The 27030-nt window shown below is 46.5% G+C and overlaps 1 protein-coding gene across 2 annotated transcripts in view; it reads right to left on the reverse strand.

Moving 5' to 3' along the window:
* Positions 1–10539, reverse strand: part of LOC119402170 (calcium-activated potassium channel slowpoke) — a 189056-nt gene extending 178517 nt beyond the window's left edge. For both annotated transcript variants that reach the window (XM_049417707.1, XM_049417706.1), the window contains exon 1: positions 10051–10539. In XM_049417707.1, coding sequence (XP_049273664.1) covers positions 10051–10404 — 354 coding nt within the window. In that variant the 5' untranslated portion in view covers positions 10405–10539. The remainder of the gene's footprint in view (positions 1–10050) is intronic.
* Between the last annotated feature and the right edge of the window lie 16491 nt (positions 10540–27030).

The raw sequence follows: 27030 nt of genomic DNA on the forward strand, positions 1-27030 counted from the left end.
GCCGAGATTGAGGAATAAACAACTTTACGGTATACAAGCATGAGTGTTAACGAAACAAAAAAAAATATTGAGCGGAGATACTCGAAATGCTAGGCTTCAATATATTGAGCAAACCTGATTAGCTCAATCAAGTTAAATGACTATTTGTAGTCGGCCGATTTTCGAGGGGGTGCCATTGGAAAAGATCATCATCAAGCAGGATTATGGTATTCGCCAGATACGGTGGTGTCGTTGTAACTCGGCAGTTCCGACGCGATGTGAGTCGCAAGGACCGGGTCGCTGCAATGGTCCTCTAAAAATTAAATCTGGGCATTATGTTTCGTACCTTGCGGTATACAGGTCTAACGTGGATACTATATCGTCAACAACGATGAAGCACCCAAAAAGTTCCATAACAAACGCTCACCACACAGAAGATGAAAAGTAATCTATTAATATGCAAAAAAGAATGACTAAACGCAATTAATAACAAGTGCAGCGAGTGCGCCCCCATACTGAATGTTATTACATGACATTGCTGGTTCTCACGTGTATTAGATATACGCAAAGTTATATGTATAGTTGCATGGGCATCTTCTCTTTCTCTACATCTGTCTGTACCCCCTAATATCTTTCTGTCTCTCTATTTTATTTATTAATTTTTGCCAAGTGTCTGATTTAAAACGCTTCATATTTCTTCCAGCTGTAAAATGTCGCTACTGCAGGGCATCAGGTAGACAACAATACTTCAAGAAACTTTGCGGGGAAATACGTCATAGCTGCTTTCACGATAAAATATTTGTAGGGATTTTGTGCGATGCTGCAGGCCTATAAGCGGCATATAACTGCGCTCAAGTACCTATGCAAACGAATATATAAAAATAAGCGTTTCTGTCATTCTTTAACAAGTACACGCGTGTACTTACTGAAACTTGTTTAAATTATAAACGATATAAACCATAAATTGTCCAATAAGTTCACGATTACCTTGGCGGTCAATTAATGATGTGCAGAGTACTAAACAACTCAAGAGTGTCACCCGGCCTACAAACACTAGGCACAAACGGTATAACAACCCAGTAACACGCACTGAATAACACCTTCACGCACAAATTCCATTTCCTTGACTCCATTTAACAAAATTAATTAGGTGCATGTCTTATAGTTAAATTAGAATACCGCTGAAGTTTATGATGACATTAAGTCCTAACCGATTGCTATGCACGTTGCTGAACTGTTATCTCTACCACTACGTCATATCTGTAAACAATCTTTCGCCACAGGTATTTCCCAGAAGGCACGAAAATTTGCTAAGGGACTAGTCTACTAGTGATCGTGCAAAAGTGGCTCTCACAATGACTTGAGCTCCGCCCGACCTTTTCAGGGCTCCCTTTGTGTCCGAAAGGCTTATAGTATACATTGCATTACATGAACCTCGATGAGTGGTTTTCTTAGTAAGGGAACAATTTGGTTTCCACGGAAATAAGTCGCACTACTGGATAATAATAATCCAAATAATAATAATAATAATAATAATAATAATAATAATAATAATAATAATAATAATAATAATAATAATAATAATAATAACAAGATTGATAACAGTCAATGTCCATCGCATTTGCTTTAAGGGTTACAGTTGGCGATTCCAATCAATAAAATGTGAACTACCCAAGGGCTATACTCCGTGGTCGCTACTTTTTATTATCTACGTAAACGTCGTACAAATACCACAGGCTCGTGATGTAATAATAAATGCAGAGAACGCAAGTACATTCTTGCAGGTATGCACATCAACTTGAAGCGACAGCTAATGGATGATTAATCAAATGGTCGAATTTGTTAGATTTAATAAAAAGCTTGTTAAATATGCATATGCATAAATAGGCTATATGCACAAATAGGCTATATGCATAATGCTTGCAATAAATTTAAGAACTGCGCAATAGAACGAATACGTATCTAAGAATTTATTTCTAAGCGTTTATTTTAGAGAGAACAAGTGTTGTACAACTCACGGAAACTGACCTCATGCCAATATGTGCAGAACGATATCGCGGTATCGTACAATCTTCAAATATTGTTACTGACATGGTTAAAACTTCAGTTATAGCACGTCCACGTCATTTCCCAACTTCACGACCACATACTGATACGGGGTATGGTAACGAAGATAAACGCAAACAAGTAAATATTCCAACAAAAAAGAAAAGAAAAGCTGTGCGCTGCGTCGAAAATCTGCACAGGATATTCCACACAGTCACAGTCTTATCTGACCTTAACGTACTCGAAGTTGACGAGCTGTAGCAACTAAAGTTTCCTTTGTATACACAGAAGCAACTTTTGCGTGACCAGTATGCTCACACCCCGTGTTCTGTTCCTGACAATACTCACATTAACACCTTAGACTACGCCGATACGAAATACCGACATTGAAAACTCTGGAAGCCATTTGCTTAGTGAATGCATGCCCCCAAAAATCCCGATATTGTTGATATTGTTCGCCACTGCAGGTAAGAATATGGGCACTGTCTCATTTATCCATTTTTAAATAAGCGTTGCAGCCCAGCACACGTGCGAGAATTCGACCCTCATATCCTTCCTTCCCCCTCTCTCTGGGCGAAAATGCTAGAGGCCCGTGCGCTTAGATTTAGGTGCACGTTAAAGAACCCCAGGTGGTCGAACTTTCCGGAGTCCCCCCACCCCACTAGGGCGTGCGTCATTGTCATCTCGTGGTTTTGGCATGCACATAAAGCCCCAGATATTATTATTATTATTATTCTCCCTCTCTGTCTCGTATTTTCATTCTCCCTTCTCGTTCCCCAGGTTAGGGTAGCCAGCAAGACGGTTTTCTGGTTGCCTGCCTTTCTGTTTTCTTCATTCTTTACTCTACGCAACGCTTCTTTTCCAAGGCCTAGTCAACCCCCCTGCCTTTCCTATATTCCTTCTCTCTCTCTCTCTCTAATACCAAACAAATATTTATTTTCTCCACTCATAATATCCTCCGAATGAGATTTAAAGGGACGGATCTTATGAATATGCTATCAAGGCAGTTGCCTCGAGAGTGCTTGCCCACAGAATTCCCAATGTCAGTCGGTCAACTAGTAAACACTCGAGCACACATCCTAATCTCTTATACGGACAAGACGTAGCGCAGTCTATATGCACCCGCTCGTCAAATCTAATTACCAGTGCAGTAGAAGTTCGACATCCGCATCGTTTTTATAGTTGTGTGTTCGCTAAACAGGAAACAAATCTTGCCTAGTCTTCAAATGACGCACTTGACGCGCGACTGATTTGGTCGAGATTAATAAGCAGCTTGGAAGAAATGTGTGCAGCGAGCCGGGGTGGTGGAAATTCGGTGAAAGCAATCGAGGCGCCGCTTACACAAGTGGCGAAATAGCTTTACATGCAACCCATCGGGGCTCTCGCTATCGCCTGACTCGCCAGTCGGCCCCACCCTATACCTCCGTCATCCTAGCTTGCTTGTCTCTTTGACAGGTTCGGGGACTCCGCGCAGTCAAACCAGAGTCCAGTCACGGCAAATAGCGCAACAACTAAGAGTCAGGAGCTTGGAGGGAAGAAGAAAATAAATACGTTTAAGTGAGCCCATCAGTCACCCGGAGCCGGCATACGAGGAAAATGTCGGCCTGCGAAGCGAGGCTCGCGTGCTCGTAGCACAACTTGCAGATTGATCACGCGTTGGTCGAGCTCCGTCGGATACACCTTGATCGCAGCAAACGACCGACATGCAAATCGGGCACCGCGAGTGAAAGCGGCGCGTGATCAGCGGCACCAGTAGCAGAAACGCGCAGTTAATTACGAAGGGGGAGGCGCGCCACTCCAATTTTCCGGCAGCGCGAGCGTGCTCGGGGACCGAGCCCGGGGCCACACTAATTTCGGTGCGACCGTACGCTGCGCGGGCTGCCAGGCCCAGCGTGTCGCCACAAAGCTGCACTTTGACTGCGACGGGGACGGCAGCCGCCGACTCGGGAACTGGACAGAATCCAAGTCGGGGCGGTTCACAACAGCAACAAGGCAGCGAGTGGCGCACGCATGGGACCGCCGGCGACGGAAGCCGCGGCTCGCATCCTCAGGGTCCCATGGGGCGCCCTTCGCCTGACCGCCGCCGCGCTCAGGCGCTGGCCATTGCCCTTCTCTGCTGGACAGGCTCATTGTAGACTGGCCCACAATATAGCGAATAGCTACCGCGCTTATTTCAACGCAAAAGTGCACGTACACCAAAGCAGATGAGAATGAGCAACACAGGCAGCGGACATGGACTCGAAAGCGTTTCTCAGCGTCACCAATGCTCGTAGTGGTGTCGGCATCAAGATAATAACGGCATATAACTCCTAAAGATAAATGAAAATAAAGCTTACGTCATGTACAGGACAGGAGACATTGTCGAGCAGAAGACCGGTGTGTGCATTCCAATAGATTTAGAGAAACCGGCTTAAGTGAAGATCCCAATATTTTTATATTTCTTGTATAAGCATAGCACGCATAATTCGATGCCATTATCTTCAAGTCGACTCAGAACCCTGTCCTTAAGATTAGTGAATGCTCACCTTCGACAACATGCCAGGATGAAACGCGCATCGAGAAAAGGGGGATGCACAGATAAGAGGGAGGGTGAGATCAAGATTAGCAGTGGTGGACTCAGTCGCAGGTAAAGACCACCTGTATTTGTGCATTCCCGTGAGAACGTCGATGCGTGCTCAAGGATCCCCATGCCATCGCCACTGCGCTGGTCCCTAGCTGTGCCCGAGCTGATTGCTTCTGGGGATTAGAGTCCCAGCAGTGAATGCAATTACTCTGCATCACTGCCGCAGCCACCCTATATCCCCTTATCTTGGCAAGGATCCGCAAAAGGCGTCACGCGCGCCGACGGCCAACAAATTAGGGCTAGCAACTCAATGATGCTATGCAGTCTGCATCTGCAGACATCGAGCAAATTATCTGGTTGCTAGCATGCCTCCGAAATGGTTTTTATGTTTTTACGCTTCCGTTATGGTGCCGAAAAGGCTAGTTATTGCAGCGGTGACCAAAGTAAAGAAGAAAAGAAAGATTCCGATGAAGTGAGAAGGACAATTAAAGAGCAAGGCCTCCCATAAAATTCGCAATAGAAATTAGCAGGTGTTTGCATTTCGCCATCACCTCGATGGAGCACCGTATTTGGGAATGGAAACAAACTTAAACATGCACAAATGCAGTTTGCAGCCCACTCATCCCATCCTGTAAGTTTCTGCCCTCATTCTTCAACAGAAATTTCTAAGCCACAGCTTAAATAAATATTTAGAAATAACGTACGAGACCTAAGCTTTAAATATTTAAATACCCGTAGTTTTGGACCTTAGCATACTTTGTATACTCGTCCAATTTGAAATCCACTCTTTGAAATCCATCCATTCCGAGTGGTGACAGGCGTGAACTTCGCAAAGCCCGAAAAACCTTCTTGTTCTATTTTAACAGCAGAACGAATCGACGCGAAAGCGCTTAACAATAATCCGTGCTTGAAAGAACCATTGCTACATGCTTCTGCTATCAACTAGAAAGACAGAGTGACAAGACGATCTTATTGAAAGAAATCGAGGTAAATCCTTCGTATTATGGAGGCATTATGAAAGGAGATCATATTTGCAGTGAAATAAGCATAATCCGTTAATTTAAACAAAAACAATGCGTTGAAGCGTTCACAGCTTCCTATGAGAACCCTCTACAGGAGCTTGGTCTAGTAGCACCCATAGTGGCTCGTAGCTCAATGGTACGACGAGAAGACTGGGAACAAGAAAAAAGAAGCACGAAACGGACAATGCTGAACCTGTCGTCAAAGGCCGTAAAGTCTGCATCAACAACTGATCAAGCCGAGAATTGCAGTCTGCAGCTTTGAATCCCGAGTACGGCACTCAAATACCTATTTGTCCCGAACTCACATGGCAGCACGAGTTCAATGAAGCCACGGTGCTTATTGAAAAGCAAGGAGTGCATGACTGAAAATAAGGTAACGCGAGAAGCAGTGGGAGTGATGACGCAGCGGTCAGTGATCAGTGAGAGCGATGATAACCGAACTTCAACCAATAAAAAAAATAGTTGAGTAGGGGGAACTGTATAAGAATTCTGCCAATTTCCACTTAGCACTAACAACCAGTAACACCGTCCACCATGCCCCCTTCCACACAAAATCTGCTAAGACTCTGCAAACGTGTGTAACGATCGCGTTGAACGTTCCCTGCAAGTCATGTTTTATTACCCTTTTGCCAGTGGCGATGACTTCTAACTAAAATTTGTCCGTAGATGACATAATTAGAGTAATTTCGCATTAAGACTACTTTCATGTATGACAACGATGGTAATTTCACGGAGGGATTGTTATATTACACTATATTAATCAAGCGTTTGTCCACGATGGACCAGACCAGACGGTGGACCAGAGGTGTGGATGTCCGTTACCGTGTATTGTATTGTTTATGAGCCATCACGATAGTTCATATGGTTTACCCCGAAATTCAGACAACATGTGCACTATGCGCACTATGCGCACAATGTGCACTATGCAATGACTTAGCGAACTTAGATTGTATGTTCTGACGGTGTCCCGCATTACGCGGCGATGAAAGCAACACTTCTTCACGCTGGGGTGCGGTTCTACGCACCCCAGCGTCGGTGCGGACCGCTGGGCGCTAACGCGCGCCCTAGAGGACTACAGTAAAGTTTATCATCCATCCATCACTGATAGTCGTCAAGTTAGTCTGTCCTTAAGTTCACATGCCTAAGTACATTCTCACGGACTTTCCATGACCTAGTGTATGTAAAAAAATAGAAGACGGGCATACGCTGCAGGCGCAGTTGCGTAATTCTTTGGACACTGGTCATCGTCTTGATGGGGTTGGCCTCAGGTTCAAGAGATGGCTTATGACTGGTAATGGGTCGCCTTGGCCCGAATTCTCCGGAGAGCTGCTTCCTCCATCCATTCAAGTAAAATTACGGGGAAGGGAGCAGACACGCGGAGGAATGAGATCACACATGCCGCAGAGGACGCACTGAACGACAGAGCGGGGTTTGGAGAGAAAGAATGAGCATTGTAGTACGCAAGGTCATTTTTGTGGTTTCATTGGCAACTACATGGTCATGGTCACGTGCCTGCGCCTAGTGTACAGTACCCTTATTCCATGCCCACCTGCGTGCGCTAATATTATCATGTGCTACGCACATGATAAAATTAGTGAAAACCTAGCACGACAATGGAAATTATGATGCAGAACTGAAGGCTCTCATAAGCACTTAAAGATGTGAATTTGAAATTGAACGACTTTAATGAATCGTGAAACTGCTGGTGTATTTATTAACACTGTTTCATACTTTTTCCGTCTTTTAACACGTTCATTCCTACACGAAATACAGTTCTCTGGCGAGATTCATCATGTCCCTCGCTCAAAATGAAGCACGAAAACGCAGGAATTTAGAGTACTACATGTGAACGATTGTATTTCTCTCTTGATAGTAGCCAAAAATGCACATTCCTGTATTATTCTATGCTCGTTCAAATACAGAAAGAGAAGCAAAATATTTAACAAAGGAGTGCCATAACTGTGTGCGGTCTACGTTTATATTACTTCTTTTTGTTGTGACTGTGCGCACTGCGACATATTTACCGCGTCAACGTAAGTCACCTGCTCTGCAGCACGACGCGAGTATGAGAGCAAGTACAAAAAATTATATATGTACGTAGCTCGTTCTGCCTGCACCCCCCCCCCCCTTTTTTTTTCTCCCGTAATACGTGCACGCTGTGAACACCATCGAAATGCACTGTCGCCAACCGGCTTCAACCCTTCCACACTCGACTTGAGAGTTGTTCGCGGTAATGAGCCAGCCGATGGAGCTAGAATTCATGCGCAGTCAGTTACGTCCACTCCAAATACATCCGTCTTAATCAATCTCGGGCGAGACAATGGTAGCCGAGAGCGGTGTTCGCATCCTAATAACAAAACATTTTTTTGAGCAGTACCACTTCGCGTAATCATAGGGATTTAACGACTCTTGATCTGCATTCTGCAAGGATAAAATGATAGACCATTTACAACTCCATGCTAGCACCACGACAGAGAACATTTCAGCCAAGTAGTTCTCCGCGTTCGCTGGCGAGTTTGAGCCAAGCTGTGCAGTCGCAGGAGAGCCTTGCGCTGATTTAGAAATTTATCCGAATTGTCCCCGTTAACAGCGGCACATTGAGCTGAAACCTATACCCCGGCACAAGTTCCACGTGTAACCTGCGGGTCTCACGTGCAGGTATTTTACGGAGAATACCACTCGCGAAAACCGCGTGCGTCAACTGTACGACACTGACGTGTGCACTTTTCGCGTGAGCCTCCGATACCCACGTATACAGTGCGTCATCACGCTAATGTCATAAAGACGAGGAACGCTTACGTCTGTGCGCGGCTCGCTCTACGGCACTAGTTACGCATTCCGCCCTAAGGAGTGATACGTCATCGCAATCTGAGTGAGACAAAGGAAGACAACAGCAAAGACCCTTGGCGACGCACATATGTCAACTTTCGAGCACAAATGTGCCATGCGTATCTTGTTTCTCAACAACGATTCAATAATGCAAACATAGTAGCTGCGCATAAGCTACAGGACTGGTTTAAGCGAATTACTTCTAAAGAGTATGAGGTTGCGTTGACCGTGATACCTCCACGGAGTCACATACTCGGTTACGAATGCTGAACTCAAGTACAATGGCCGCTCCATTACTCGTGTTTTCTCGAACGCAACTGTGGCATAGGCATAATAGCAAAGCCGGTAGACTGTCGGGTAAATTTTGTTCATTTATTGAGATCATATGCATAAACTAGTTGGCGTATCATATTTCTGGTACAGAACGTGAATCTAGCACTGAAAATTAGCCACTTTTAATGACCACTTGAACGACAAACCGTTCGACCACTGAAAACTGGCGTATCGTTCTGCGTATATTACATACTCTTTAGGAAAACGAAACAGAGTGGATTTCTGACCCATGCATGTTCGTTACGATCGATGCAAAAAGGTTTCTACGCACACGTCCACCAGCAATGTTTGCCTTCTCATTGCACTGCAAAAAATAAGCACTGACCAGTATTTGAGCGACAGAACCACAAAGGTCTCTGTGTGCACATTACATTTACAGTGCCACTGCTTTGTGTGGGCATCGTAGTTGTTTAGTGTTCACACGGCAAATAAACTTGATAGATCATGACGAACGCAATCGCTCCTGGATACATTGTAGCAATCGACTGTGCAGTAGTTGCACCGGAAATTCAACAGGTAGCTTTGTATGCACTGACCGAATATACGCCAAGCTCGTTCTCATCATATTCTTCTGTTTTTCGCGCAATATTTACAGTTCAGCTTGTTTTTATCTTGTTTTACCCCACTGGCGCTGCCTTGATATAAACAACCGGGTAGCTTCGAAGGACGAGGTGCTTCTGGAACATGTGGTTGAAGCTAGCTGTCCACCTCTCGTCAGGGAGTGAGCTCACGTGTCGTATTTTACTTTATACTGCTACAATGATCGATGCGAGATAAATGCGTTCTAGCTCCTTTGGTCTCGGCAGCACGTTTGTTGAGGTGCCTGTTTCCCCATACTGTGCTGCCTGTATCACCGGTTGCATCAGAGGTCCTGAAACGTTTGGCACACGACAACGCCGGTCTGGAGTGCTTAGGGAGCACTGAGCGCCCGATTAGCAGTTCTGGAAAATATGCATAGCGCTTTCATAGGCCACGCATGTATGAGGTCGTGCACGACGGCTTGATCTCGTCAAGCGCAGAAATTGAAAGAACACGAAGAACAAGACACCTCTCTCCGTATGTCTCGTTCTCGATGCACTTCCAATTTCGTCTATCTTCCGCAAGCGTTAACAAAGAACCACCATCTGTCAAGCGCTGCTTTACTGGTCCCGCTAGTTCAATTTTTCGTTAAGCTTTGCTGCTTCGGAGGACAGTGGATGATAGCTGGAGTGGCAAACTAATGTCCGCGCGTACTGAGCAGCAGCTGTGGCGCGCGCATGCAGAGTATTGAAAACGCACCAGTATCCTGCCTGTGGTGGTCTGTCCCGAGATGAGTTCCCCTGCCCAGTCCTTGGCCTCCGTCATGAACCCGATTTCGGCGGCCCCTTCCCCGGCCTTGCGCTTGGCGTCGGCGGCGCCCGGGGGTGCTTTCTTGGCGGTCGGCTGCTTTGGCGCCCCAGGACTGTAGGCGCCTGCCTTTTCCTTGCGACAGCAGAGGAAGGCCAGGGCTCGCCAGATCAGGATAATGAAGAGGCCCGCCAGGAAGGTGAAGATGCTGGAGAGCAGGAAGCACCACCACTTCCGCTCCCGCATGCACTCCAGCTCGCCCGGCGACATGTTGGGCGCGGGCGACGTCGCCTCGGCAGAAGCCATCGCTGCTAGTGCTCGTCACGCCGCGCATCAGAAGGCGCACATTCGCGCTGGCGGCCCAGCGGGCTCGCACGCTTCGCTCGTAGCTCCTCGCGGCCGCTGCTCGCTGGCGGCAGCCCGTCGTCGGGATCGGTTCCCTCTTCACTGGCGCCGCAGCGCCACGGGCCCCAGCGCCGCAGCACCGCCAGGCGGCGCGCGTGCGGGACCCGGGGCTAGGGACCGAGGCGCGGACGCCTAGGGACAGCTCCGCGCTTCCGGCGTCTCTCCGCCGGAGAAACAAATATCGCACCCGCGAGAGCGCCGGCAAATTGGCGCAGGCCAATCTTGAGAGATTGCAGAGCGCCTTTTGCTCTGTTTCGGCAGACTCCGGTCGAAGCTCATAATGCCTTTCGTGCGCAAGGACGGTTCGCAAGAAGCCGGCCAATCGTGGTATAAGGAGACCGCGAGTAGGCTCTATAGAGATTGCCCGCTCCTTCCTTTGGTCTTTTTTGTCTTTTGGCTGTCTTACGCTCGCGCTTTAGATTAAATGCGCGAAGCTTTCACTCTTTAGAAACGAAAGTGATGATTCGTTAAGTACGTTTACAAGACAACGTAATGTCAAATCAGGTCAAGGTAAATTAGTCTATACTTAATTAATTACGTTTAGGAGGAATCGCATCTGCCGAGCTAGTTTCTAGTCGGCATTAAAAAAACATCAGTGGTTATTCTTCTGTGGAACACAAGTGGAAATTACTCTTCTGGTTCATCTTAACATCGGTACTTCTAAATTTTCATTTAGATGCCTATGTACCGGCCTATATGCCTATGTGCCGGCCGCGACGCATTGTTATGAAGGTAGAACATGTGAAATTAAATGTTAGGTGTGAATTAAATGAACGCGTGAATTTAAAAAGCCAGGCTGTAACCTCCGTTTTGCTGTCATCACTATATTGTACATTCATCTTACTTTTACTAACACTGATCAAGTATTCCTAATCCTCAAACTCTTCGGTCAGCGTCTATAGTCCTCTGTGATCGGCCCAATATATCCGCACGCGTAATCGTATTACTGTACTGGCTTAGGCGAAGCGATAATTCCCAGCAAATATTTCTCTGCGTTGGAGGCATACGTCCACAGCCACTTGTGAGGGTGCGACACGGCGCGTGAGTCACTGGCCCAGCTAGTAGTGCCACAGTCTTTTCTGTTTACATTTTACTTGCATGCAGCTTTGGCAAAGTGACACTGGAAATAGCATATGTGCTTACGGTGCGAAAAGCAGGACAAGGTAATGAAACAGTGTACTCTAATAATTGTACACATACTCGTACGCAAATAAAGGCACAGTGCGTAAACATTTTATGCCCGCGAATCTTCGTAGTTTTGTAGTAGCAGTACATTATTATTATTATTATTATTATTATTATTATTAGTAGTAGTAGTAGTAGTAGTAGTAGTAGTAGTAGATGTTGTTGTTGGGTGGTGCGTGTGTGGGTTGTTTGCGAATTTGTATACGGTCTTTATTATTATTTTGCGATCACTGTTTAACTGGCTATTCAATATAAAGGGTGTTCAAAATTATTAAGCTTTATGGTTTTCTTAAAATTCAGCACTGGGAGGTGCGTGAAGGCCACCTTTGCAGATAAGTTTTCTATCCGGGGGGACACAAAGTGAGACAATAATTATCGCTGTCAGCCGCCAATTAACCAAGATTGGATAATGAATTTTTAATGAGTGCAGCAAGCGAGCAAGTTGGAGGCAGTCGCGTTTCCACACAGTTCCACTTGGAAGAATTCTTCTAGCATGTTCGTGTCCCGAGATATCCCGCTGCAAAGTTTAATTTCGCTTTGCATGATTACGCATGCAAGACAGTGAGCACTGGCGCAAAGCGCCTCCTAGATGTGCCGCGGCCGTTGCGTGCGGCGTTTAATCTGACAACTGGTCGAAGGCATAGGCAAAGATGATAACGGTACCCTTTTGCTACCGGCTGGCGATAGCAAGCAATGACTGCTCGTCACATCAGGGAGGAACATTGCGCCGATCCTCACAGTCTTGCATGCGTAATCATGCAAACCGCAATTAAACTTTGCAGCGGGATATCTCGGGGCACAGACATGGTAGAAGAATTCTTCCAAGTGGAACTGTGTAGAAACGCGACTGCATCTAACTTTTCAATACAAATGTGCCAGCTTGCTGCACTCAATAAAAAAGTTCATTATTCAATCTTAGTTCATTGGTCGGCTGAAAGCGATAATTATTGTCTCACTTTGTGTCCCCCTGGATGCATAACTTATCTGCAAACGTGGTTTGCACGTTCTTCACAGTGCTGAACAAGACCATAAAGCTTAACTTTGAACATCCGGTATTTTTTGTTGGGCAACGTTGCTCGACATGACTCGCGGCATCTGGGCTGCGTATATCTGCACGCTTCTGTTAAAACATCAAACACGTGCTAACTCGACGCTGTATTAGCTCTAGGATGGGCCTTCTTATCAGGCGTTTTCTGTGGCAGACAGGCAGATTTTTTTTTTTCCTTGGCGTAAGCCAGCCACTGCCTTCCCGGGCTGTGGTTGGCTAACTCCAAGGAAAAGGCGAACTGCAAGTCCCGGGTTCGCATCCCACACAAGTACGAATTCTTTGTCAACTGGGAATTTTGTTTCCGAGAAATCGGTATGAATTTTCTTTATATGGTTTCGTGCTACCGACCGGTGGATGGCAATTTTTCTCTTTCACGCTTGGCACACAAGTGTCGTCATGATTTACCTGCCGCAGTACGCGTTATTCATGAAGATACCGCGAGTCCGAGTATTATCACGGCGAAGCTGTTTATGGCTAATGTTCGAAGTAAGTTTCTTGTCCATACGTGAACAATAAAAAAGAGGTGAGCGCGGGCCGATCCACACCGGGCCGTCCCGCGGCGGAGGTGAAGCAAGCTTCAAGCACTCCGCTCTACATAAGAACAACAATAATAATAGCAAATAATAATAAACCGAACAAGAAATGGTTGACTCTGTTTGTGCTGGGAAGAGTTTGGTTTGAACTGCCACAGTAATAATCCAAGACACTCAACAGCTCAACAACTGTCGCGTATAAACTTTTCTGTGGCATTTTTTCGTGGCTCCACAAACTTTTTAGCGGCATTGACTCATACTAATTTTAAAAGTGCGACAGCACTCACTTTCACATTCACAATCACCACCACTTGCACTAAGAGCCACTCGTGTACAAACTATGCTAAAAAAATGTCAACTTGCATTCACCAGCACTCACGTGCGTTTATACTCGAACCCATCCATCGGCATTCACTGCAGTACATACTCATGTATACTTACGGCATTCACCGACACTAATTAATAGGAAAACATACACCTAAATCAATTTGTTCGTTTTTCAACCTCTTTTCTGTCATACCCCTATCCCCAAGCACAGGATAGCCAGCGGGTCTAAGAACTGGCTGACCTCCCAAGTCTTTCCGCTTGTCTGTTTTCTTCCTCCTCCTGCTTGTTTTTCAAGTACCTTGACCGACATAAGTCAGGCTTTGAGCGCAGTGAATTCCCTATAATTTGCATCCTTCGAACAAAACGAAATATTGATACGCAGGTGGAAAACTTCTACTGTGGCTATTAACTGTTACTCAACGCAGAGACACACGGCAGTGTATGATACCCGCCTGGAGGAGGAGGAGGAATAAACATTTTATTCCAGCGGCAAACTGATGTTCCCGTGGGTGGAGCCCCTATTCCAGGGCCCCACTGGCTCGAGCGGCTCGCTTGGCCTGGTCCAAGGTTGCCTGCTGGCTTCCTAGGTCCTGCCGTGTGAGTCGCACCTCCCACGATCTATCGAATTGGTTGCGTGTGATGAGGGATGAGTTGCCCTCTGCTGGCCTTTGTCGGCAATTCCAAGTGTTGTGAATGAATGTTGGTGTGTCGCCGCACTAAGGGCAGCGGCCAGCGTATTGAGACGGCCGGATTTTGCTGAGTGTGTGTAAGGGATATGTGTTTGTCTATAGGCGTCTCCAGTCCCTGGATTGCCAGCGTGTGAGTTTAGGGTGGGGTGGCGCCATTGTCTGCCGGGCCCGTCTTTGGCTCTCGAGGATATTTCGCGGCAGCGTAGGTTTGAAGTAGTCCGCCCGGGTCGGCACGTCCGCGGCTCGGAAAGTTAATGTTCGAGCCAGGTGGTCCGCCCGTTCGTTTCCACCTACACCTTGGTGAGCGGGGCACCATGTGATGCCGTGGTCTTCTTGGAGGTTGGATCCTATTATGCGTAGGACGCTCTGGGGAAGGACGCCTCTGAGAAACAATCGGCAAGCCTCTTGTGAATCTGTGATAACGTGCACAGATTGTCTGTTGCCCTCTGCTGCTCGGATGGCTAGTGCTATGGCCGCCGCTTCCGCTACGGCCGTGCTCTTCGTATGGACTTAATCGCTACGTCTACGATAAACATCGGCAACGAACTACAGCAGGGTAACGCACGCCAGAATTCATCATATACAGTTAAGATTTCACCTATAGGATAAGTGCGCAGCACATGCTTGTGTGTTCGCACGCGTAATGCGGCGGTTGTGGTTTCGGTTTCCCACGGGCGGCAAGTTGTCTCTTCGTGCACTTTCATTTCCCTTTATCCCATAATTACTACAATGTCAATTAAAAACTAAAAATTACGTCCCTATGCTTTCTTTGGCTCCATTATGTGCTGGTTTTATATGGTTATGATCGAGTGATTGGTTGCATGTAATAAAAAGCACACGATTTGTAGTAAGGAAACAAGGTGACTTTAAAGGGCTCGTTTTTCTTTGTTGGACACAATAATAATGAGAACTAACAGACAATAATGCCAAGGAAAGTATATGGGGTGTTATTTCTAGTAATTAGAATATAAATGTGAAGAAAGTAAAGTGGACGAAAAGATAACTTGCGCGGCGGTCATCCCCTCGTCCACTTTATGGGGTATATATGTACATTTAAACCTAGGAGTGTTAGTGCCGGTCGCAGCCATGGCGCCGAGTGTGAAACACTCTTTTTCTGCCTGTTGGCGTCACGTAGCACCAGGGTGTCGGAACGAAATGTTTTTCGTTTCGGTTTTAGTTTCGTTCCACCGCAAAAAGTTCTGTTCCGTTTCTGTTCCGGAACGAAAAAAAAAAATGTTCCGTAACGGTTCGTAACGTTTTTTTTTTATGGAAAAATTTGAAGCTAAAGTAATCATAAAAAAAAACATTTGATTTGTGATGTAGTTATTTGCCTTCCTCCTAAGAAAGCGGGACAAGGGTAAAACACGTTCTTCAGAGGAGCGGAAGTAACTGTACGATGAATTCCTACCAACTAGCACAAACCAGTATACCCTTCAAAGTCATAGTATTTATTTTTTCCAATTTCAATCACGATTTTTGTGGGCTCAGTGCTTTGTGTCAATGGAGTGACATTGATCTCAGAAGCAGCACGTCACTGAGTGCACTCTGTGATGTGCGAGGAAGGGTGTCGCTACCTTGAAAACTTGTTTTATCTAGGGACCTTCGTGCGTCTTGCGTTTGGGTACGCGCCACTATAAGGCATATAGGCTTGGGTACGCAACCCCGCTCATGCCCAAGCTCTTGGGGCCCCAAGCGCTTGCGTACCCAGCAATACAACTCTCTAATAACACCTTTTACATAACGGTGAGCTCGCCAGCCGAATGTTTGAAATAACTGCAGTAACATGACGAATAACTCAATATAATGCGAATATAACACACAAACAACATAACAGACACAAAGTACCGCAAATGCGGCGTCGCCAACGTTCGACTCGCCAGGGGATTCGAACGTCGAACTTTCATGCATCTCCCTGGACCTCGAACATTTTTCCATCCTTCCGCCGTTCCTGCAGCCACACCAACCACGACAAGGTCGTGTGTCTTCCTCCAGTGCGAACCGCTAGTCATCTGTCTTCATTCTTTGTTCGAACATCAAGAGACTGGAATGACCTTCCCGCTTCAGCTGGGCTTCATCAGAACCCTCTTCATTTTAAACGCATCATAGAAGAACTATCATTGTGTTAAATAAAATGTTTGCGCCCACCCCTCATGTAAAACCCCTCCGAGGGCATCTGAGGAATAGGAAATAAATAAATAAATAAATAAATAAATAAATAAATAAATAAATAAACTTCGATATAAGGAACGTCAATACATAACGCAATATTCGATGTAACAATGTATTTCACTTTTCACAACTTCATGTCCTCAGAGCACCATGTATTTTGAACCTCAATATAGCAGAGCGCATTTATCCGTGATTTCAGTATAACGAAGCTTCAGTACTGCCGCAGAGGAAGACAGAGGCGATAAATTGAAACTTCTGCTGGGGCCAGTGGTAAAATTGTTGGCTGATTCATGTTTTGGACTTGCTTTTATGTCATTGTGGACCGCAGCTCTTTTGGTTTTGTGGCGTGCGACGGTTATCGACGTTGCGCGTTCATCGTACAGTGAGTGGAAAGCAAGTGGTTCGGCTCGGAAAACACGATAGCATCGGTGTCGCACTATACTCCGGGCAGTACCCAAGGCCTTGATGACAAACCGTGGTGACGGAAGAGGCCCAATAGCTTCGCTTATTATATATTACCACAGTGCATATGGCCTGCATTTCTTTCGGGTTCACGGTGACGTTCGGCCTTTGTGAAGAGCTCATCGTCGCCACAGCATCAAGACGCGGTCCTTAGAACTCAAGATCAAGAAAATTTATTATTTCACATTACTGAAGTTAATTAGAACTAACAGACGAGAAAGCCAAGGAAAGTTATTAGTAGTAATTATAAACATAAATGTTAAGAAAGTAAAGTGGACGAAAAAATAACTTGCCGCCGGCAGGGACCGAACCTGCGACCTTCAAATAACGCGTCCGATGCACTGAGCTACGACGTCGGTCATCCTCCCGTCCACTCGTATGGGCTATATATGTGCATTTAAGCGTAGGAGTGCTCAGAGAGCGTCGCTAGTAGCCATGACGGCGAGTGTGGAACTCTCTTTTTCTGCCCGGTGGCTAAATTACTACTCACTACTTACTACTAACTTCCCCTACGCTTTCCAATTGGCTTTCTTGTCTGATAGTTCTAATTAATGTTGTGTCTTGCAAAGAAAAAACGAGCCCTTTCAAATCCCCCTTCTTTCGTTCATTACTGAAATAGGTTTTTTATACTGCCGTCATTTTCAAACATTCTTCCGGCACTTCTCGCCTTTTGTGACTATATTTCGCTTAAAAAGGTCGTATTTCAATTTAACAAAGTTTCACTATAACGATGTAAACTGCCGATTTCATCGACTTCGTTGTATCGAGGTTTGACTGTATAACGAAGTCTGTAAAATCGGCAACTTAGTTCGTCACATCGAAACTTCGTTAAATTGGAATTCGACCTTTTATGCAAAGTCGCCAAAGGCTTCTTTTTACACGGTAGGTGCCGGAAGAATGGTTTATTAATACGGCAGTAGAAAGAACTAATTTCAATCACGTGAAAAAAAATCCATTTTTTAAAACAGAAATACGGCGAGCAAAACAGAACAGCAGCACAAATACAAAAGATGGCTGAGATGAGCCGAGTGGGGCAACGCTTACGCGTACTTGGACAACTCCAGTGCTGTTTCAGCTGCATTTTTTCTGGTTGAAAGTGCTAACAAATTTATCAGTTGCTCTTTCCTCTGGGTTCTTTTTAGAACGGGACAGTCACTCTTATAACTGCATGCAATGAGTGGGCATAGCCCGATGGTCATAATGACGGTTGAGTGATGGGTCGAACATTCAATGTATTTCTCTTTTTGCGGTCCCCTTCTGGTTCATCCCCCCCCCCCCCCCGCCGCTCTTCCAAAATATCAAACAAAATAAGAAGGCTTGCATTTCCCCATTCCGTCGAGCACTTGCTCCACGAATGTACAGTGAAAAATCAATGGAACGCCGAAATTTCATTGAAGTACTGGTTCAGTGAATGTTAAAGATCAATTGCATATGATGTGAGCCAATTAGAGCTCAATGAATCGGCAATGGAAATGCAATACCAATTTTGGTAAGGAAAATTTGGCCTTTGGTGCAGCCTGTACTAGCTGGTTCACCTGCAACTCCCTCTGGTCCTCCACACTCTCAACCGCAAGCACGGCTTCGGAGGTATCCTCCACGTCCTGCTCTATGATAAGATACGTAATAGTGGACTCTGCGTCGGATGACGTTATTGTATACACCAGGGGTCGGCAACCTGCGGCCTGCGGGCAAAACGTCAGAACTAACCCCTCCCCCTCCCCTGGTCACTACCTGTCTGAAGGCCGACATGGCAGTTTTGACCTCAAATGGGGTTAGACAAAAACAAAGAAAGATCGTGACCAGTTGGAATTGTCCCCCATCTTCACACTTAGCCAGATAACGTCTTCACTTCCTTTCTTCGCACAGGCCCAAATAAAGGGAAAGAAAAATTCTTTGTGGAAATACTAGGCTAGTGAGTCTAATTTTTGTCACTTCCCGTGCTGCAAAAGTTTTGTGGGCGATACGAGCACACATGCTTCTCACAGGAAAACTCTGTGAAATATTACGGGATTTAAAAAGGGAATTCGAAGTTAGGCTCTCTGATTTTCAAAAAGATTCCAGTATATAATAATTGCATATCCGATTCATTCAGAATCATTTTAAAATAGGGATATGTCCCAGTTTAAGCTGGCTGATCTGCAGACAGACGATGAGCTCGAAGACGCATTTGATTCGAAAGACACTGAAGTTTTACTCGGGCCTCACAGACTCATTTTTTTCTAATTTGAAGAAACGATAGCAGCAGCAATGATAACAGTGTTCGGCAGTACATACGCCTGCAAACATACTTTCTCGAGAATAACATTCATCAAATCAAACTTGACGCAGGTATTTGCAAGTTGGCTAAGAATGTTCAGCACGAAAAGTCGCATTGAAAAAGTTTTTTTTTCTTGCTTGTAACCAATGTTTCTAAACTGCAACCGTTGTGACATGCGTGCTGAAAACAAACATGATTTCTGTGCCAGTTTTGTACATTATCGTCAATTCGCGGAATTTTTTTCTTTGCGTGCAAAGCAACCCCTCCTCCACCCTCCCGTTTTGCCGTGCGGCCCCCCGCCGTATCGGCTTTATGCAACCCGGTCCACCGCCTCAAAAGGTTGCCGACCGCTGCTCTACACCGCGAACGATGAGACGGCAAGAAACAACATTCAGGAACCACGATTACCATAAGGTACCTACGCATTTTCAGTTTTATTTACCATGACGCAACATGCCGGTGAACCACGATGTCTATTGAGTAGTACTCTATATACGCAGCTCGGCAAACTGAGTTGCATTGTGGGCGACAAGTACTATACCCACATTGCAACGCTTCCTCTGTTTACTTGTTCTTCCTTCGAACGCTGTAAAATATGGATGAACCTTACGACCCGCATCAAGAGTAACTCAAAAACTTCAAAAGTTATAAAAAGATACATTTTTTTTCTGGAAAATATGCACCATAAATTTTATTCTTCTAATACTTTTTATGACTGCAATGGTCTTCCTTTCTCTTTTCTGTTTAAACAGATACACTCTCCAGTTTGTATGCTCAGTTCGTTCTCTGCTTTCTTTTATGATGTGATACGTGGTGCTGTTTACAGGTTTTCTTACGAAAAGCTCTGTTGTTTTCTTTGCTACAAAATATATTGTAATCTCCTTTTTGTTACGAGTACCGCGCCATTGGAGGCGAGTAGTTACAGAGTCGCTACCTATCGGAGATGCCTCGCAATTGCGTCGTATGAGGGATAACGCGGCGCGCTCCTCATAGATGTGGATGTCGTCGCTGAATAAAAAAGATCGCGCGGTAGCCCTCCTGGACATTTCTGTATGTACTCTAGGAACAAGAGAAGTTTCATTTATTTTTTTTTTACTTTCAAAAGAATAATCTTGGGCAAAAATAAAGCGCAGAATGGTTTACAGACATTGCTTGTTTGCAGAATAAGTACAGCGAACAACCACTGCGCGCGGTCACCGCGGTGGAGTCTCCACAAAATGGCTTTTTACGTGAAAGATATGCAGTCGCTGATAGAAAATATATGGTATGTGCATATGTTTTCATAGTGGACTTTCTGTATAATTATATGGAGCACAATGGAATGAAACCTAAATTCAGCGATGGCACGTGTCGGCAGCGTACGCGACGGCGTGTCTGCACGAATGTTTCGCTTTCGCTGCGAGTGCCTTCTGGCACCGTGCCGTGAGCTATAGGCCGCAGGATGTGAGCATTTGATAGTATACACAGGCAGTCATCGCTACGTGGCGGCTATCAGAAGCGTTCGAAAATAACTTCTTTATGTCTAGGAACTTCGAACGCGCGACTTGTGATGTGCCGTCGCGAAGACTGATTCTCTTTTTCTGGGGCGTTTCATTAATATTATTTCTCAAGTTGCATGACACTGTATGGTTATAGGGTATGCCGGCGAGTAATTTTGCCGCTGCCTATTTTTTTTTAATCCAGTACATCGATGCTTGGAGCTAATACAGGTGACATTTCACATCTTGCCTACAAAATTCCACATGCGAGCACGAGGGTCGCCGACGCCACCCCAAAACGCTTGGTATGGACCCCAGGTCAACAGGGGCTTCGAGGGTACGAGGCCGCAGGCGCGGCTGCCCGAGCGCTTATTCCCCGGGTACCTCATTTGAGCCCTATATGGACTGCACCCCACAACCGCCGCTGCTCGGGTGCAAAGAAATTGTAGGGTATTATCGCTCCCAGCGCTGCCGGTTTCCACCCCCCGGTAGGGGTCTGGATAATGCGGGAGAAAGAAGTCTATACGCCGATTTCAAACAAAAACATTGCTGTGCCCAGCCATATTACAATACTTCGAGCCCGCGATCACTGACAGGCGCAAGCACTGTGGTGAGACAGGCGATGTCTACCACATGGTATGGGCCTGCCAGCTGAACACGGCTATTCCTGCCCTCCCCAACCCTACGCGAGAGGACTACGAGGTGACGCTGCTTAGTTGCTCCGACCTCGGGGCCCAGCAGGCCTTCATTGCGCAGGCAAAAGCAGCGGTTTCGTCCTGTGACGTCCCGCATTGAGGATGTCACCCAGTCATCAGGGCCTCTTCAGGGTCTCACACGTTCTATTTTTTGTAGTAAAGTTTTTCACCGCCACCACCACCCCATAAACGAATATATGGCATGCCTTTTTTTAAATATAATTTTTACCATTCCCTTTCTTTTCGACTGAACTTGCCAGTATCTTGCACCAACACGTTCATAGGCCAAAGCTTCATCATTTCGCGACAGCCGTTCAAAGAAGCAGTCCACGAGGCGAAACATGGGGTAGCATGCAATGGGAAGGAGAAGAATGATGCAGTGACGTCCACTTGGCTTGTTCTTGAGGCAACAACAACGACTTGTACACCAAACGCCTGCATTAATTATGAACGCGCGTAATCTGGAAATGGCAGCGAAAGACAGAGACGTTATTGCACGAACTTGCAGCCACGTTCTTGCAGCTGCAAAACAGGCTAAAAAAACGTTCGGAAGGTGTTACACTCTAACTACACAAGAAGGCGAAAGCCTTGCTGCACTTATATGCAACATGAGCCGCAATGAGCAGTGCATGCATATGTTTGGCATTAAACTGGACTCTTTGAACGCCTTATGCGAGCCTCTTTTCGTGTTCTGCATGTATTTACGTCTTCCGCCTATCGCGCCCGTTGTTCCGCTTCTCGTTCCGGCAGTTCGGTTTCCCCTTGTCTTCGGCATAGTGCTCGTACAGACGCACAAGCACGTGCTTCTTCCGCATTTGCATACTTGCGCGGCCATCCCCACGAGCCGTAAGGGCATGCACGCTCCATCGCTTGCCTCCTCGACGCCGACTAGCGCCGCCGACAACAGCCGACGCCACAGCAACTGCGCCTAGTTTGACGTAAACGAGCAGTGCGCGCGCGCCCCTTTCTATGAGCTCCAACACATGTTTCTCTGCAGAGTAAAGCCGGCAGGAGGCGTCGGCTGTGCGCGTGTACATTTTTTTGCACTCGCTCACGGCTGTTTCCGCGCGCATGCGTGGAGGGTTTTCTTTCCTCACAGCGAGTTTCGCGTCAAGGTCACTTGCTCTCTGAGGGGACCTCCAACATACACCTAAGGCTTTCGCCTTAATCAGGTGTGAAGACTAAAATTCAAATTTTTAATGCGCAGCATTTCTTGCCGAGTAGCCCAGCAATTTGGTATCCTGATCGTATTTGTAACGCAATAAACGTGACACCTTTCCCGTAGGAGTACATATGTCTTCATGGTATACATGGGGTTACGGTGGGCCAACTTTATTTTTGTGTGTGGCGGCGGAAAGCATTTATTCAGCTATATACAGTCAGTGGCGGATCCAGAGGGGGGGCGGTAGGGGCGATCGCCCCCCCCCCCCCCAAAGCATGTGTCAGTCCTCCCCCCCGCCTGCCTGTAGTGCCTGTCTCTCCTCCTCCCTACCCTACCCCCCCCCCCCCCCGCTCAGATGAAGGAACCGCCCCCCCCAAAGTTGGCACCTGGATCCGCCCCTGTATACAGTGAGAGGTGTGGACGGAGTGAGCCGGATGGGCCCGCCCTTCACAAACACTAGGAGGGATCCTTAGTCCGGTATTCCTGTAGCTGCCGCGGCGGCCCGGGCTCTAGCCACCAATGCCTGTTGGGCTTGGATGTCGGAGCAGCCGAGCAGGACAGCTTCCCAGTCCTCTCGGGTGGGGTGGGTCAACATGAATTTGGGAGTAGCATGAAAGTAGGCAACGTATGATGGTGCGCCAGCCCTCGGGTGAGAAGTGTCATTAGCCGCACAGTGCGCGCAGGCGAGCGTCTCAGTGCGCGCTTTCTGCTGCTCACCGAACAGAGCAGCAGAAATCATCCTCGCGGAAGTGCTTGCTGCTCACTCGAGTTGTAGACAATGGCTGCTCACCGGTTCTAACATTCGCAATCCATGCTTCACGCTGCTTCTCACCCTGCGGGTACGTGTGAAGGCTGACACCACGCTCCCTTGCGTACGTCGAGCTCTGAGACACCGAGCAGCAACCTACCGTGTCAGACTCCGTCAAAGACAGCCGCTATACCAATTGCTGTGCTTTCAAATGTTTCAAGTGTTGTCAGTCCGAATCGGGAAAACAAGCCCACTTAGTCAGAAGCGTAGCGCTGGTGGCACTCCACATTTTCGGTTTCTCCTCGCTTCGGCGCTTCCGACGCAGACGACGCGGCCGCTGTGACCTCGTGCACGGCCGGGCTAGACCTGCCGTGCCTCGTTATGCCTCGTACTACGTCACGCCGATGGTGGCGCCAGCTTTTCCAGTGGTGGAGCTCGCCTCCGATATCCTGTAGTCAGTTACAACCTAAAAAAATTCAGGAGCCCTTACCCTATCAGGGAAATGGAGCAAGCGAGGCGTGGCTAGGGTGTGCCTAACGCCCTGTTCTTATTTATTTATTTATTTATTTATTTATTTATTTATTTATTTATTTATTTATTTATTTATTTATTTATTTATTTATTTACAGGTAGCGGCCGTCCACGGAACGCTATTTTCGGGCTGAATCGCAGCATTGAGTCTTTCACGTTCTTTCAAGCGCTCATCATCCTCTGGAACGGCCCAACGAAAGGACCATCACGCTATCATGGAAACGCGGGTTAGAATTTTAATTTCCTCGAAGTCGGAATTTTCCTGAAATGTGCAATTCCCGATATCGACCTTACGCATTGTACAGCAGATAGCTTTTAGTCTGCAAACACGAAATATTTCAATAAAATACCCATAGCAAGTGTACTGCTTCCCGTCTCCTAACCGCGTCCCCTAACTGTGGTTATCGCAAGCGGAGCTAGGCAAGCACGGTTTACCCTCACAAACCGAGAAACTGACAAGATGGCGGACAAGCTGCGAGTGCACCAGCCGTGAACCGGTGCAAGTTTAAACATTTTTACGGAACGCGACCAACAAAGATTATCCCGTCCTCGGCGGGCGTAGCGAGAGGGTTCAGTCCTCTCGCTACACGTTTCGTGAGGGGAATCGCTTTTCGCATTGTTCGTATCTAGCCTCCTCATAGAGCCGCAAACTATTTTTTTAGCGGGATGGATGGAAAGTCCTTTATTGAAAAAGAGGGAGGCGCATGGCCTCTGTGGGGATAAGCGGGACTTTCAAACTATACTAATATTTCACAGTTTCATAGGGTTTGCACTTATTCAAATCACAATCACATGTACTGAGGCGGTGTGTGGTCAGTACTGTGGTCTGTCGGACCCCCTAAACCACTCTGATCAGGCCGCTCTGACTTCCATATTGCGCGAATACTAACTGCGTGTCCGGGTCCGTAAGCAGCGCTTCCCGATAATTTGTGTACTGCAAAGCCTGTATGGCCATTCGCCCTTTTTCAAATGCGGAACATTGCCACAGTAAGTGGTGAAGGTCTGCGCGGAGCGCAGCCCGCAGTGATTGCACGTCACTGTCGCAATGTCCGGTTGTCGCCATTTAGCTAAGGAATACGGCGTGTATGCGGAATTTGCGTAGATCTTATTGATGAATACTTCTTGAGCGAACCTCGCCGGCTTCACAACTCAGTTACTCCAAGCTTCGCTTGAAATATATGTAAGCTCTACCTACAAAGCCCCGGTGCGCATACCCTTCACCTCTGCAAGAGAGTCGTGGTCGTAGCAGTTGGTTTTCATTCGAAACGCGCTTTATTCTGCTACTAGGCAGTTCATATTTTCTGGCACAATACTCAAGTCAGCATCTCTGACGCAATTGCTGTGTGTGGGACTTATATTTTTTGCTGGGTTGTACCGAAGTCAGCCCAGACGTTGTTACAGACGTTGTTTGTATCCAATGGAAAGACAACAATAAATTATTATTATTATTATTAAATTCAAAGCATTTCTTTCGCGAACCTCAGGCACTTTGGTCATTTTTATCTGCGCATCTATCTATCCGCCTACGTCTGGGCGCTCTCCTGGTCGTCTACATAATTTGTAATATACCAAAGTTGGCGTAGCAGGGGATCAGTGTATGAAGAACACGATTCATTGGTCACGACAAGGATAACGCAAAACGCCTGTCGCGTACGTCATGAAATCCTTTCCCTCGGTCACGTGTGGCACATACCCGCATACCGCAGTTCATATTATGCGGGTATGTGCCACAAGTGATTCACAGTCTCAATCAACACAGTAACCATGAACATACACATTGAAACGCAAGGCGAGTGAGAGAGCTGAACCCTGGAAGACGCTCGACTGCCATCCACTCGTCCACGTGGTCCGTCATAATGGCATAGTGTTCTTTTCATTTTTATGAGGCTAGGCGATGGCCTCATGCTGACTGAGTGTTCAGATGAATGTTCAGTGACGAGGGGTCAGATTTACTGAGAGCCGCTTTGTGACACGCGAAGAAGCCGCTAGTAAGTGCCCCGACGGCATACAGCTACACTACCGCAATGCGAACGTCGACCGCTATAACTAGAGGCCGGATTTTTAGGCACTAGAAAAGCGCGTTTTAGGCGCCAAAAACACGCAGGCAAAACAACATTTTAGGCCTTCAAAGTCGTAAATATAGGCACAATAAATTTTTACACGAATGCAAATAATTTGAAGCAAAGACGTGCGCGACGTCTATCTACGAAAGGAACACACACACAAAAAAAACGTTTTCGTTATGCTGGCACAAAAGCGCCAACAGCTGAACATAGCCGTGCAATTGTCCCATAAAACTGCTCCACTAATGACAATCTATTGGCTTAATTCAACAAGCACACTGCTCACAGTAATGTCCAATGGCCACTGTCGCTTAAAGAAGCGTCGTATACAGTGAAACAGGCACTAAAAACAATACTTAAGGGCCGGGAATATTGATTTAAAAAAGCGCTACTTTGTCTGCCTGCCGCAGTTAAATTAACACACAACAAAAGCATACAAATGATAAATGTGAGAGAGACGACGATTTATTAAAAAAATAACGTGCTATACATGAGGACTGTGAGGCACAACTCTGCCGATTTCATCTACAATAACATTATCTTAATTGTAAAGGCAGGCCGTCCCAACGTGAAAGCGTTTGTCCAATACACTTCACCCATTTGAAGTGCGCAAGTTCTAAGAAATCTGGTTGGAGAGCACGTGGAATGTAGTCTAAGAATCACTGTGAAAATTGTGGTAACAATAGCAAACTACCACCATCTCCAGATTTCTTGATTCAAAATTGTGCCTCTTGTCACTCAGAATCAGCTTGTACGCTGAGAAGGAACGTTCGACGTCCACAGATGTTATTGGAGCGTAGTTGTATTTGGGAACATTTGATGGCTTCACCGACACTGGGATCCTTGAATGCTCACCAGCAAGGACTCCAGAAACTTCTGTAAGTACAGAAAATCCCTCGTTTTTGTCCAAGACCAACTGCAACTTCGCACGCGCCTTTTCGGCGACTGGTCCTTGAGGAACGGCGGCGATTCTTTGCTGTGCATCGAGAATAAGCGCAATGTTCGTAATTAGACGTTCTCCCGAACTTTCAAGTTTCTTGATAGTGTTAGCGAGAAAAGTGAAGTTGGTGCACAAGTTGGCGAGGTCTCCTTGCAGGCTATCCACAGACAGGACAGCTTGAGCCTTCGTGACTGCAGCACTCTCGTCGCCTGAAAAGCCGTTAATCACAGCCTTGATGTC

Source organism: Rhipicephalus sanguineus, chromosome 1 (assembly GCF_013339695.2).
Source record: "Rhipicephalus sanguineus isolate Rsan-2018 chromosome 1, BIME_Rsan_1.4, whole genome shotgun sequence".
Classification (NCBI taxonomy): domain Eukaryota; kingdom Metazoa; phylum Arthropoda; class Arachnida; order Ixodida; family Ixodidae; genus Rhipicephalus; species Rhipicephalus sanguineus.